Here is a 13,319-nt window from a genome sequence, read left to right as displayed (position 1 = left end):
TACATTGGTCTATAATGATTCTTTCACCTATTCTCTTTTTGTAAACTGGCTCTAGGACTTCAGAACTGTACCCCTTTGTTGTTAATTCCACTTGAACCCCTGTAGTCACTGGTGAGTTTGAACCGGGAACAATACCCTGTTTTTCCTCCTCTTCAGAAACTTTACCGTGAAGGTTGGGATGAGATGAAGATGAGCTGTGACGTTCGGCTGGACGCCATCCCCATCCAGGCTGCCAAGGCCTCCAGGGAGATCGCCAGTGACGTGAGTGTGGCCTTGTTTAGTCCTCAGTTTTTCATGCAAAGGCCCCAGGTGCACAGAGAGTTCACGCTGTGATCCATCTGCTGTGTTTTTCTGTCTCCAGTATAAATACAAGCTTGATCACGAGAAGCAGAAGGGACACTACGTGGGCACCCGCACAGCCAGGGACGACAACAAGATCCGCTGGGCGCTCATAGCTGGCAAGATTCAGAATGAAAGAGAGTACCGGCTGCATTGGGCCAAATGGAAGTCTAAGTTCCAGAGCCCCCCGGACATGCTCTCCATCGAGCACTCTAAAAACTCCCAGACTCTGGTCAGCGACGTTGATTACCGCCATTACCTGCACCAGTGGACGTGCATGCCTGACCAGAACGACGTGATTCAGGCCAGGAAAGCTTATGATCTGCAAAGCGATGTGAGTGGGCTGCCTTTTAGCCTGAACTCTTTCATCATTTTCCCAGGACTACCAGAAAGTTTATGTCATTAAATCTTGCATCATCATGACTTCATGTCTTTATACAACCAAGAATTTGGTTTTGGTTAGAATTTATAGTATGGTATCAAAATCACCAGTACTATGAAGGATAAGGAAATAAATGGTAGTTGAACATAGTTCTTAATTGTATCACATTAAAGACAACTATTCTGAAAGTGTTATTTCTACAGAACTTAAGCAGCAACAGAGGTTTAAATTGTAAGTAAAATATTGGCAGTCCATGGACAGGTTATAGGCATAGATATGCTGTTTTAGTTGACACAGTGTTTTTAAATTTTGAAATAAGTTTTAAAAGGTTTTAAAATCAGGGAGTTTTGTGTACAAATCTAGGATTTCCCACTTTGTTGGAAAAAAATTAGAGGATGCAGCTCCAGACATGAATTAGTCATTGATAGTCATGACCTGGGGCTGAATTAAGGCTAAACCCCTTTAAATAGCAAACATGGCCCCCAGTTTATTATGCCGCCACATCATTAATTTACTTATGTTACTTGTCTGGTGCTTGAGTATGTCATTCTTAAATTGCATTTCTCCATCAGACCAGTGAATAGAATAAATGTGACCAGACTCACTGACTTCTTCCTGGTCTTACTTTCACAGGCTATTTACAAGGCTGACTTGGAATGGTTACGTGGGATTGGGTGGATGCCAGCTGATTCTGTTTCTGTCAATCATGCCAAGCATATGGGAGACATCTTCAATGAGGTATTCCAAGATCTTATCCTGACATTCAGCACATTTCCTAAGAGACTAAACAAAAGTATACCAGCTCACATGCAGTCACTCCCTAACAGCAATTATGATTTCAATTGCTTTCCTTTCCAAAATAATCTTTTACTGTCCCTGTCACATTGTGGGACCACACCCATAAGAATACCTATAAGACCACTCAGTGATGCTTGGGATTGTATAAATGGAAATTTTTCTTCTGCCCTCAATGGCAATACACATGAGAGAAGTTTGAAAATTGAAAAACACACATACCTGAGTACACATAATGATATATTATTTTGGGAAATAATGATATATGATATATAATTTTGGGAGCTAAGCAAACCTGCTACCTTAAAATCTGTGGATGGTATAAGATGTCAACCCATTTGTTTAAAAATAAAATGCTAAGAAGAAAGCCAAATTGCCAAAAAGATGCCATTGAAATATGACATTCTACATTTCTAGTACAGACACGCCCTTAAATGCAGCATATTTTGTCCAGGACCAGAGACAATAATTGTCTAAAAGAGATTTTCTTTCCCATAGAAAAAATATCGCACAAAAATAGAGACTCTCAACTTTACTCCTGTGGATGACCGAGTTGATTATGTGACAGCAAAACATAGTGGTGAAATCCTGAACGATGTAAGTACATGACTATTGTTCTAAAATGGCTCTGTTAAATTTTTAAATAAAGATGATCTGTTAAAAATTTTAAAAAATACTAAAATTTCTGGGTTTGGAAGATGCCATTTCTAAAGCTCTTCCAGGTCCTTAAGCTCATTGTACAATCACTGTCTGAGATACAGATTGTAAATATTGAGATGACTGATGCTAACAGTTGCTTGGACAACATTATGTGTTCTTAATATCAAGGAACTTACCAACTTGCTTCTCATTTCTAGATTAAGTACCGAAAAGATTGGAATGACACGAAATCAAAGTACACGCTCACAGAAACCCCTCAGCTGCATACTGCCCAGGAGGCAGCCCGGATACTGGACCAGGTAAGGATTTTGCCTGGACGCCTGACACTTTCTGTGAGAATGGAGGACTATAACATACCTGTGGGAGACTTAGCCCTCTATTCTGACTCCTTGGTTTAACCCTTTGTCATGGCTCTCTCTCTGTCTTTTAGTATCTCTACAAGGAAAGCTGGGAGAAACAAAAAGCCACCGGTTACATTTTGCCTCCAGATGCTGTGCCGTTTGTTCACGCCCATCATTCTGGTGATGTTCAGAGTGAGGTAAGTTAATTTGATACGAGTGAACTTTGCAAAGACTGGCCATTGCCCCTACAGGGACCTGGTTACCCTAAGACATAGCACCATGGAGAGCTCCTTGTTGGCTGGCAGGCCTGGCCAGCCTTGAGGATGGCCAGAGTACCTGCTCCCTTCTTGTCCTTTTCCTGTGGGCTCTTGGCATTCTTCATCTTTTTTTTCCTTTCTGCTTCTTCAAAAACTATTGTTTGAGGTCTTTATTTTTTCTTCTATTCTCTGCTTCCCTAAAATCTCTAAACCTTCAAATAAGATATTGCCAGACGTAGAAAATAAGTGTCTATTTTTCCATTTTTTAATTGATATTTCTTCATCTCTATTTCAATTTTTTTTCGTGTTTATTCTTGCGAGAGTAACAAAAATATCTGGGGCCTGAGCTTGCTTGGTGTTTCGAGCCCCCTCTGCCTCGTGTCCTTGTCTAAGTTGATGGAATCTCTGTTCCTCTTCCCACCAGCTGAAATACAAAGCTGAACACGTCAAGCAGAAAGGTCATTATGTGGGTGTCCCGACGATGAGAGATGATCCCAAACTGGTTTGGTTTGAGCACGCAGGGCAGATTCAGAATGACAGACTTTACAAAGAGAACTATCATAAAACAAAGGCCAAAATCCATATACCTCCTGATATGGTGTCGGTGTTGGCAGCCAAGGAGGGACAGGCCCTTGCCAGTGACATTGATTACCGCAATTACCTGCACCAATGGATATGTCACCCTGACCAAAATGATGTTATCCAGGCAAGGAAGGCCTATGACCTACAGAGTGACGTAAGTGATTTTTGTCTCTTTAATTATGTAGAGGCATATGATCTACTCAGAATCATAAGCATCAACTTGGAGCCTCCAGTCTTTGAAACTCAGAACCATAAATATATAGTTTGCTCTCAGAAGGGAACTGAGGCTGGATATGAAGTAGAGTAAAGTTGGGAGCGGTAATGGACAGCTTTGCTTACTGACTGTGCATTTCTGAATAACATTCAAAGTCAAGTTTTAAAAAATCTGTTTCTGTACCATCTCTATCATCAACAGTTCCTCACATGTGCATGGAAAATTGTCAACTGACTTAAAATAATCATTGGCTTGGGCGGGAGTTGACATTGATTTGGGATTTCAACAATATTACATGGTAGTGTAGTCAAGACCTGGGAATGCCTCCTCCTTGCTTTGCCAAGCATCTCGTTCCTTTCATGAAGAAGTTGCTTGCAAGGAATCAAAGTAAAAGGGACACAGTGTACTGATGAGCTGCAGAAGGGCCAGAAGCCCTTATGCAGAGGTTGGCAACGCTGGGAGAGAGAATGTATCTCAGGTCACCTCCCCCTGAAGCCTGAATCAAGATCTCTCCCTGCCACCCATAGTCTGTAGGAAACAGAAACACAATGCATCCATGTGATGCTCAGAAGCACCAAGAAGCTAACCCTACCTGGGTCTTCTCGTTATTACCAAAACAGGATGTCAGATTCTGCCTGCAGCACAGGCACTGAACTTGAACATCCCATCTCACTGGTGGCTGCAGCAGGATAACCTTTGTGGAACTTTAATCAGATTAGCAACTCCTCTTTATGTAGTGTGCGGTGGCCTGAGAGAATCCAGGAAGTGGGGGCGAGGGTAAAGATAGACTGGAGGGGTGGCCCCCAACCCTACAAGATGTGAGCATTTATTTGTGTGACTTCCTTTATTTAGTCTGAATACCCTACAGATTTCTATATAGCTATATATATGAAGTCCATCTATAACTTCTTTGGCAAAACCTTGTCTTATGCTCACAGGTGAAAACAATGGTTCCCCACCCTTAACTCCCACAGCATCTATGTGGTCTTCCTCTTGCAGTACCTACCACTGTCTACTTCATAGATAACTTCTCTCTACACTTCAGAGACTTGCTTTATACTCATCTCTCAAACCACCTTGCATAGTTCCTCATTCATATTAACAGCCATGAGAAATATTGCTCAGGTATACAGATGAAATCATGTTTGAATCAATGAGACAATAGCCACTAGAGAGAAAGCCTTAAAAACCTTCTGAAAAATTTGTTTCTAATCTGCTGCCTGATATCATGTGCCCGAGTTATTTACACCTGTATTATGTCTCCCTTTCTGCTCTCAGAATATCTACAAAGCTGACTTGGAGTGGCTCCGAGGCATTGGTTGGATCCCCCTGGATTCTGTGGACCATGTGAGGGTTACCAGGAACCAGGAAATGGTGAATCAGGTATGCAGAGCCTTTTCTTTCTACATAAAGCCTGGCCTCTCCACCTACCATGTGGGGATAGATAACCCTGTAGGGGACCACCTATCTTAATTATCTCTATTCCTTTCCAGATAAAATATAAGAAAGATGCTCTTGCCAACTATCCTAACTTTACAAGTGTGGTGGATCCTCCAGAGATTGTTCTTGCCAAGATTAACTCAGTCAATCAAAGTGATGTAAGTTTTGTGTATAATAAGGTATATAAACTGGGAGCTTAACTGTCTGAAACTGAACAGACTTTCTTTAACTCCAGGTAATGGTTTGAAAGAAAATGGGGATAAATTATAAGAAAATCTTTGGGGGAGAATGTCTTGAAAGTCACTAGTAGGACATATACTGTACCCCTTTTAGATAATATCTAAATTATTATCCCAAACATTCCATTGTGTTAGTTATAATATAAATTATATATCATGTAATGAAATTTAACCCATTGATTAATCTTTAAATGTAAATATTTTTTGCTAGGTAGATCTTGTGAAACTTTAAATATATATTTAGAATAATCAAAGGTTCTCTTTTGTTTTCTCTCCTCAGGTAAAATATAAAGAAACATTTAATAAACTAATAAAGGGCAAGTATATCTTTTCTCCAGATACACCATATATCACCCACTCCAAAGACATGGAAAAACTCTACAGTACCGTAAGTTCTATTTTATGTGATGTACAACTCAGTTCTGAATTTTAAGCTTTTGCTAGTATTCATACTCTTGGCTGACTTTATGAACAACCGAACTTATAAGGAGATGTATTATTTTGTTGTATTTATTCTTATTTTATAGCATATTATTCAGAGCAAGTAGTATTTATTCAGCTAGTATTGTTTGAGGCCCTGTGATGTGCCAGGCATTGAGGGAGACACTGAGGAGCTAAAGATCAATATGATAGAACTTTCAGGAGTGTCTACAAGTGAGGGAGATGATGTACAAATAAGGTGAATGAACCTAGAGCCTATTATACAGGGTGAAGTAAGTTAGAAAGAGAAAAACAAATAATGTACATTAATGCATAATTTGGAATCTAGAAAGATGGTACTGATGAACCTATTTGCAGGGCAGCAATGGAGACACAGACATAGAGAACAGACCTGTGGACACAGTAGGGGAAGGAGAAGGTGGGATGAATTGAAAGAGAAGCATGGAAACATATACATTACATATGTAATGTATATTTGCATGTAATTTACATATATTTACATATAAATATATTTACATATGTAAAACAGATAGCCAGTGGGAATTTGCTATACGACTCAGCTAACTCAACCCAGTGCTCTGTGAACAAACTAGAGCGGTTGGATGGAATGGGAGACGGGAGGGGACATAGTTATACCTATGGCTGATTCATGTTGATGTATGGCAGAGACCAACACAATATTGTAAAGCAATTATCCTCCAATTAAATAATTTTTTAAAAAGACAATAATGTAACAAGAGCTCTGTCACTTCTGGGCACAGGTAGGACCAAGCAGCTACCAACAGAAAGAAGAGAGGAAAGGGTGGTCCCTTTTTAGCAATCATGTCCAGATATCGCCAGCCAGCAAGTGGAGGACTTGCTCTCCAAATTTTAATTCAGCTTATCTAAAGGGTGTGTGTGTATGCTGAATGGGAAGCAATCTTTGGTGATTCTCTCCCTGTGTGCAAATTTGTTTTCACTTTTATTAGAAATGTAAATAAAGTTAAACTCTATTATAAAATGTCTCAGGGTCAGTAGGTTTAATTTGCAACTAGTCCAAAGACTCTATCCTGTTCTTAAGTAGGCATACTATTGGCTGTAAATGAAGATTTAGGCCTTGCCTTTAAACATAAATAGTTAACCTTGATTTTACCATTTTCTTTCAAGTGACATCTAGAAGAGGTTGAATGCAAAGTTTTGTTGATATGCGTTTCTTTGTCCTAGATACTGTATAAAAGGGCTTGGGAGGGAACCAAGGCCTATGGCTATACCCTGGACGAACGCTATATCCCCATTGTGGGAGCCAAGCATGCTGACTTTGTGAACAGTGAGGTCAGTAGGACTTTTTCCTTTCATAAGTTTGAGAGTCTTTCTAGCCGCAAAGGGCTGATTGGAAAGTCCTAGTGATTCTCAATACCGTACCTACTTCACAGCTGAAATACAAAGAGACGTATGAGAAGCTGAAGGGTCACTACCTGGCTGGAAAAGAAATCAGTGAGTTCCCCAACGTGGTTCACTGTCTGGACTTCCAAAAGATGAGGAGCTTGGTAAGCAAAGTTTACTTTAACAAGAGGATTTGCACACTTCAGTGTACTACTCTTCTGCCTGTTTATAATCTGCCCTTTGTTTCAAAATCAGCTGGGGGGGAGGGGGGATAGTGAAGAGTGAATCAGTCTTGAGACTTTCCCCCGTCCCTGCCACGTAGCCTTGCACACCTTTGGTAGCTATCAGTTTTCACCCCTTCCCCCCTATTCCTCCAAACACAGTGAGGACTCTGTATTTGGAAAAAGGAGAAAACAAGGTTGGTTCCTCTTTACTTTGTGTTATAGTAAAGGGATGGGAAATTTTTGAAGAAGTAGAATATATTAAAGTATCATTTTTTTAACCTTGGTCCAGTCTAAAGGTATTGATCTATATTGAAAATAAGACTCTAGAAAAAATTGATCAGAATAGCTTAACGGCTTTCTTATTTTTGTCTTTAAATATGTATCATTCTTTAGTTGAACTACAGAAGACATTATGAGGACACCAAAGCAAATGTTCATATACCCCAAGATATGATGAATCACGTGTTGGCTAAAAGGTGCCAGTACATCCTCAGTGACCTGGAATACCGACACTACTTCCACCAGTGGACATCTCTTCCAGAAGAACCCAATGTTGTCCGGGTCCGACACGCGCAGGAGATCTTGAGTGATGTACGAGGTCCTTTCTGCAGCTTGATTAAGTTACAGCCTTCATCCAGTCCTGCCCGGGCCCCCATGCTCTTGTTGCCTCTGCATTCCTAAACCCTGCTGCTTTTCAATACAAAGTGGCAGAAGTAACTTTTTTTGATGTAAAGATCCCCTCAGAGCAATGAGACACCTGTGTTAATTATTTAATCTCTTCAACACTAGACTAAAACTGAGCTGTTACTCTCCTCCTAAACTTCTTTAGACTAGGGCATTGGGCTTCCCTGGTAGCTCAGCTGGTAAAGAATCCTCCTGTAATGCAGGAGACCCCTGTTTGATTCCTGGGTTGGGAAGTTTCCCTGGAGAAAAGATAGGCTACCCGCTCCAGTAGTCTTGGGCTTAGCTTTTGCTCTCCTCCTAAACTTCTTTAGACTAGGGCATTAAAGACCTTCCAACTGTTGAAAAACCCATCCTATGGCAGCTGAGTATATACTAAGCACAGCCTAAGGCTAACAGGAGAAAATCAAATGCTCGATTGGAAGTTCAGTTAGTACCAGTCACCTCTCACTGATCCTTCTTTCTTGCAGAATGTGTATAAGGATGATTTGAATTGGCTGAAAGGCATTGGGTGTTACGTTTGGGATACACCCCAGATCCTCCATGCGAAGAAATCATATGACCTCCAGAGTCAGGTGAGCTATATTACTAGACGAATTAGCTCACTGTGGATTGATGGACTCCATGATGCTCCCAGTGAGGTAATAGCAAGACTGTCTCTGTGCCCAGGCGGAAAGAGTGGCTCTGACAGTGCACAGTCTAAGGGAACCAAAGACCCCTGCCGATAAAGCCTCTTCTGGTGGCCGGCTCTTGTGCTGGCCTTCCTCAGTTTGAGTCTCCCCTGTGGTTGAAGGCTGTAAACATTTATCACAGACTGTTATCTGGGAGCTATTTCATAGTGAACTACTCTCAAGCATGTATACCTTAGTTGATCAGGTTGACTGGCAGGGAGTAGAAACCAAATGCATACCTTAACCATAAGTATTTAACTTTTGAAGTAAAAAGTAGTTATTTGGAAAACTTCACAGCAAAAATTCATCTCAGAGAGGGCAGCTATCTGATGGATGTTGAAATTGAGAGTCTATTGTCAGGGACAGAGTATAAGCATGAAATGACAACATGATGAAGAAGGGACCTGGCAAAGATCCAGACTCCACTTTTGGTCAAGAGAAACTGTTAGTTTTGACAGCTGTACAAAGTCTGCAGGACTGTCCAACCTGTCCTTTTTGTTAAGATTAAAGCAGAAACCCAGAAATGTACATCTAAGTTGACACAAATAGCAGACCTGCATTTTACCATTTTCAGTAACTTATCCTTTTCTTCACAGATACTGTACACAGCAGCAGGTAAAGAAAATCTAAAGAATTACAACCTGGTCACAGACACACCACTTTACGTGACTGCTCTTCAAAGTGGCATTAACGCCAGTGAGGTGAGTCTTCCATGCACAGCTCCCCCAGGACAAGCTGTTATGGTCTTACGTGTTATCAAATAATAGAAAAGAATAACCCATCTTCTTTGTCTGTAGGTGAAATATAAAGAGAATTATCATCAGATCAAAGACAAATACACGACAGTTCTAGAAACGGTGGATTATGACAGAACCAAGAATCTGAAGGATCTGTTTAGCAGTGTGAGTTAAGTTTTCTTTTCTCTGTATTTGACTTACCTTTTCCACCTTTAGAGACAATAAGAGATTAAAAGGAACAAGCAACCTTACCCCCAAAGGTCTTTCAAATCTTTTTCCTGGAGCCTTAAGTTCCTACTTTATCTTATAAATTCTGATAGGTACAAGAAAATAAGCCCCAATTTGAGTATTGTTCTATGTCATGCAGTTGATAAAAATTCACTAACTCATTCCCTAGTGCAAACAGGTACTGTTGGAGCTATTCTTTGTTGACCCTAAACTTGTTTTTCCCTAGCTTTTCCTGTGACCAGTGACTTATAGATCAAGAGAGGCACTCTTTTTTCCTCCTCTGAATTGGTTAATTCATCAAACATTTTTTAAACTTCATTTTGAAATAATTTTAGATTAACAGAAAAATTGCAAAAAGTAGTAAAGAGAATTCCCATATACTTTTCTCCATAGAACAATTACCAAAACAAAAGAAATAAACATTGTAATAATGTTATAGACTTTATCCAGACTTCAACAGTATTTCCACGAAAGTGCTTTTCTGTCCCAGATGCCAGTCCAGGATCCCATGCTGCATTTGGTTATCATGACTCCTTAGTCTCTTTGTATCTGAAAATTTCTTAGTTCTTCCTTGTCTTTTTCTGATCTTGACCCTTTTGAAGAGTTCTGGCCAGTTATTGTGTAGAATGTGTTGAAGCTTGAGTTGATCTTAAGTTTGCTCATGATTAGGTTTAAGGTATTCCTATTTTTGGCAAGAATAGCACAGAAGTGATGTGCCCTTCTCAGCCCATCATAGCCAGTGGTACATGGTATCAGTACCTGGGAATGACCTTGATCACTTATTTAAGTTGCTATCTGCTGGGATTCTCCACTGTGGACTTTCTTTTTTACCTTTGTTATTAATAAATATCTTGGACGAGATTCTTTGGGACTGTGCAATTATCCTGTTTCTCCTCACACTTTCTCTCATATATTTTAGCATCCATTGATGGATCTTACCTGCACGAATTGTTACAGTTCCCTACCAGTTGTTTTCTCTTGCCCTTATCCCTTCTACATTTATCAATTGGAATTCTTCTGTAAGGAACACCTGTTCCTTCTACACTGTCAATTTCTCTGTTTATTTGTATCAGTACAGGCTCATGGATATTTATTTTATTCTGTGGGATAGAATCTAATGTTACTGTTTTTTATTTTGATGCTCAAATGGTTTCAGCTTTGCTATTGGGAACTATTGTTGTCTAATACAATTCAGCACCACAGGGTTCATTCACCTTTTCCTTGTTTGTAACTTTTCCAACTTGTAACTTTCTATTTCCTTTCCAATGAAAACATTGACTCTCATTATCTATGATATATCTACTTTATTTGTGCCACCCTTGTATGCATATAAAATACTTACAGAATTTCTAACACACACCCCTGTGAGAAACGTAAGGTGTTTTGTGTCCAGTTCTTTTTTCCTATAGCCTTAGAATATCCAGTCAAGATACCATTTTATAAACTCACTCAGTTTTTTTCTTCACCACTTCCTTCACTGTAGCTTTGTTATACATTTGTAATACAGTTAGATTTATCTGCTACAGTTTGTATTCTATTTTAGTTCCCTTCCCCATTCTGATTCTTGGTTGTTTGTTTTAATTTGCATACAGTAAATTTTACTCTTTGTGGTACATAGTACTGACAAATACATAAAATCGTGTATTCACCATTATAGTCAAGATACAGAAAAATTCTATATCACCTCCAAATTAACCCTTTCTGCCCCACTCCTCTCCCCTGGCATCCACAGAGTTTTTTTCCTGTCCCTATTGTTTTATTTTTTCCAGAAGGTCACTTAAATATGATTACATGGTGTGTAGCCATTAGGTCTGTCTTCTTTCTCTTAGCAAAATGCATTTACGTGTTAGCAAATAGCTGCCTAAATCAGTACTTTATCCTTTTTATAGCAAAACAAAATTCTAAACCATAGTTTTTCCAGTCACAGCTAAAAGCACATCTGAGTTGCATCCAGTTTTTGACAATTATGTAAAGGTGCTGTATATATTTGCATATAGGTTTTGTGTGTTCATGGGCTTCCCTTGTGGCTCAGCTGGAAAAGAATCCGCCTCCAGTGCGGGAGACCTGGGTTTGATCCCTGGGTTGGGAAGAGCCCCTGGAGAAGAGAAAGGCTACCCACTCCAGTATTCTGGCCTGGAGAATTCCATGGACTGTATAGTCCATGGGGTCGCAAAGAGTCGAACACGACTGAGCGACTTTCATTTCACTTTGTGTGTTCATAGCTTTTTATTTCTCCTGAGTAAATAAATACCTAGAAAGGGAAACATTTTATCTCCTGCTATATGTCTATTTAATATTAGTGGTTTTCATCCTCTAGGAATCCTAGACCTATGGAGGAATGAATAGGTCATCAAAATCTCTGATAACTGTCAAACTGTGATAAGTGCTATGGGAGAGAACAAAATAATGGACTCTGAAATTATGAACAAGTCAGTAAAACAGTTATTTACTTAGGAGCACTTGGCTCCCACAGAGTGAGATTCGGGGTTGTTAGGGAATGTCTGAGAAGGACAGAAACCGGGAAAATTTGCCCCTGGAAGCTATCCAGGTTGCATTATTCTGTGTTCACAAGATTTTTAACCCCTGCAGAATGTGTACAAGGAGGCCTGGGATAAAGTGAAAGCCACCAGCTACATCCTTCCTCCTAACACCGTGTCCCTGACACATGCCAAGGACCAGAAGTACATGGCCAGCCGTGTAAGTCAATTAGCCTTCCCACCATTTCTTGCCCTTCCCTGCTCTCCTCTCCCAGAATGTTTCTGGTTGGTTCCTGTGCTGCCCAGAAGGACCCTGGGCACTTTCAAAGGGGCACACCACCAACAAATTCCAGGCGCTCGGTCATCAAAAAATCTGTGCATTTATTTTTCCTCTCAAGGGCTGTAAAGTCCAGAGACAGTCACACACACATGAAGGACACCAGTGTAACCTTTTAGGCCTCCTATGTGCAAATGGCATGGGTGGATATGGATATTTTTGCCAGAAATGGAATAGAGGACATAATACCCCATATAAAATGCACTCTTTTTTTAATAGAATTAATGTGACCTTTGGTAGAAAAATAAACCAGTGAGTGTGATAACTAGTTATTTCATCAGCCCCAAATATATGATTTGAGAGTAAATCATTAACTTTATAACTATGAAATATAAAAATTTAAAAATATTTTGAAACTGCTTTTTAAAAACAAAACTTTTCATAGGTATAGACATAATTTTCAAAAAATCCTAAATCACATGAGCTGTTTAAACATAGTATAAGGTCTTAGCACTTTTAACCCTTTATGCCTAATATGTTCTTAAGTAAAACCTTTTATTGTAAAACTCCCTATAAATTTCATTGCAGTTCTATAATAAGCCTAGTTTTCTTTCAGAAACTTTGCCTCTATTAGAGACTTTTACCTCTTAACTTTGAACATTTTATGTAACACTTTAGACCAATATTTCTCAGATCTTTTTTCCCACACTGAGAAATCTATTTTGTACTGCAGATCAACACATACATATATACCTGAAGTTTTTGAGAGTTCCTTCTGACATAAGTATTTTACAGAAGAGTACTTATTGCTACACTAAAGACAGTGCATCCTGATCTTTCAATTCTATTCTCTTAATCTTCATATAAATGCTAGAGACCCAGGAAGTTGGTTTCACTACCATCTAATGGGCCTGGAAATGCACAGTACAGAAAAATACTTGGTTAGACAACATATATGGAATTAATTTTTAC

The 13,319-nt window shown here is 39.5% G+C and overlaps 1 protein-coding gene across 17 annotated transcripts in view; it reads left to right on the top strand.

The window, feature by feature from the left end:
• Positions 1-13,319, top strand: part of NEB (nebulin) — a 204,397-nt gene that overhangs the window by 126,824 nt on the left and 64,254 nt on the right. For all 17 annotated transcript variants that reach the window (XM_065931527.1, XM_065931542.1, XM_065931541.1 and 14 more), the window contains exons 92-108: positions 157-261; positions 362-673; positions 1,355-1,459; positions 2,015-2,113; positions 2,374-2,475; positions 2,607-2,714; positions 3,199-3,510; positions 4,849-4,953; positions 5,064-5,168; positions 5,530-5,637; positions 6,894-7,001; positions 7,103-7,216; positions 7,670-7,867; positions 8,428-8,532; positions 9,225-9,329; positions 9,426-9,530; positions 12,183-12,290. In XM_065931527.1, the coding sequence (XP_065787599.1) occupies positions 157-261; positions 362-673; positions 1,355-1,459; positions 2,015-2,113; positions 2,374-2,475; positions 2,607-2,714; positions 3,199-3,510; positions 4,849-4,953; positions 5,064-5,168; positions 5,530-5,637; positions 6,894-7,001; positions 7,103-7,216; positions 7,670-7,867; positions 8,428-8,532; positions 9,225-9,329; positions 9,426-9,530; positions 12,183-12,290 (2,304 nt within the window). The remainder of the gene's footprint in view (positions 1-156; positions 262-361; positions 674-1,354; positions 1,460-2,014; positions 2,114-2,373; positions 2,476-2,606; positions 2,715-3,198; positions 3,511-4,848; positions 4,954-5,063; positions 5,169-5,529; positions 5,638-6,893; positions 7,002-7,102; positions 7,217-7,669; positions 7,868-8,427; positions 8,533-9,224; positions 9,330-9,425; positions 9,531-12,182; positions 12,291-13,319) is intronic.

Source organism: Muntiacus reevesi, chromosome 3 (genome assembly GCF_963930625.1).
Source record: "Muntiacus reevesi chromosome 3, mMunRee1.1, whole genome shotgun sequence".
Lineage (NCBI taxonomy): Eukaryota > Metazoa > Chordata > Mammalia > Artiodactyla > Cervidae > Muntiacus > Muntiacus reevesi.
The sequence above is the reverse complement of the archived record's forward strand: the minus strand, read 5'-3'. Positions and strand labels throughout refer to the sequence as shown.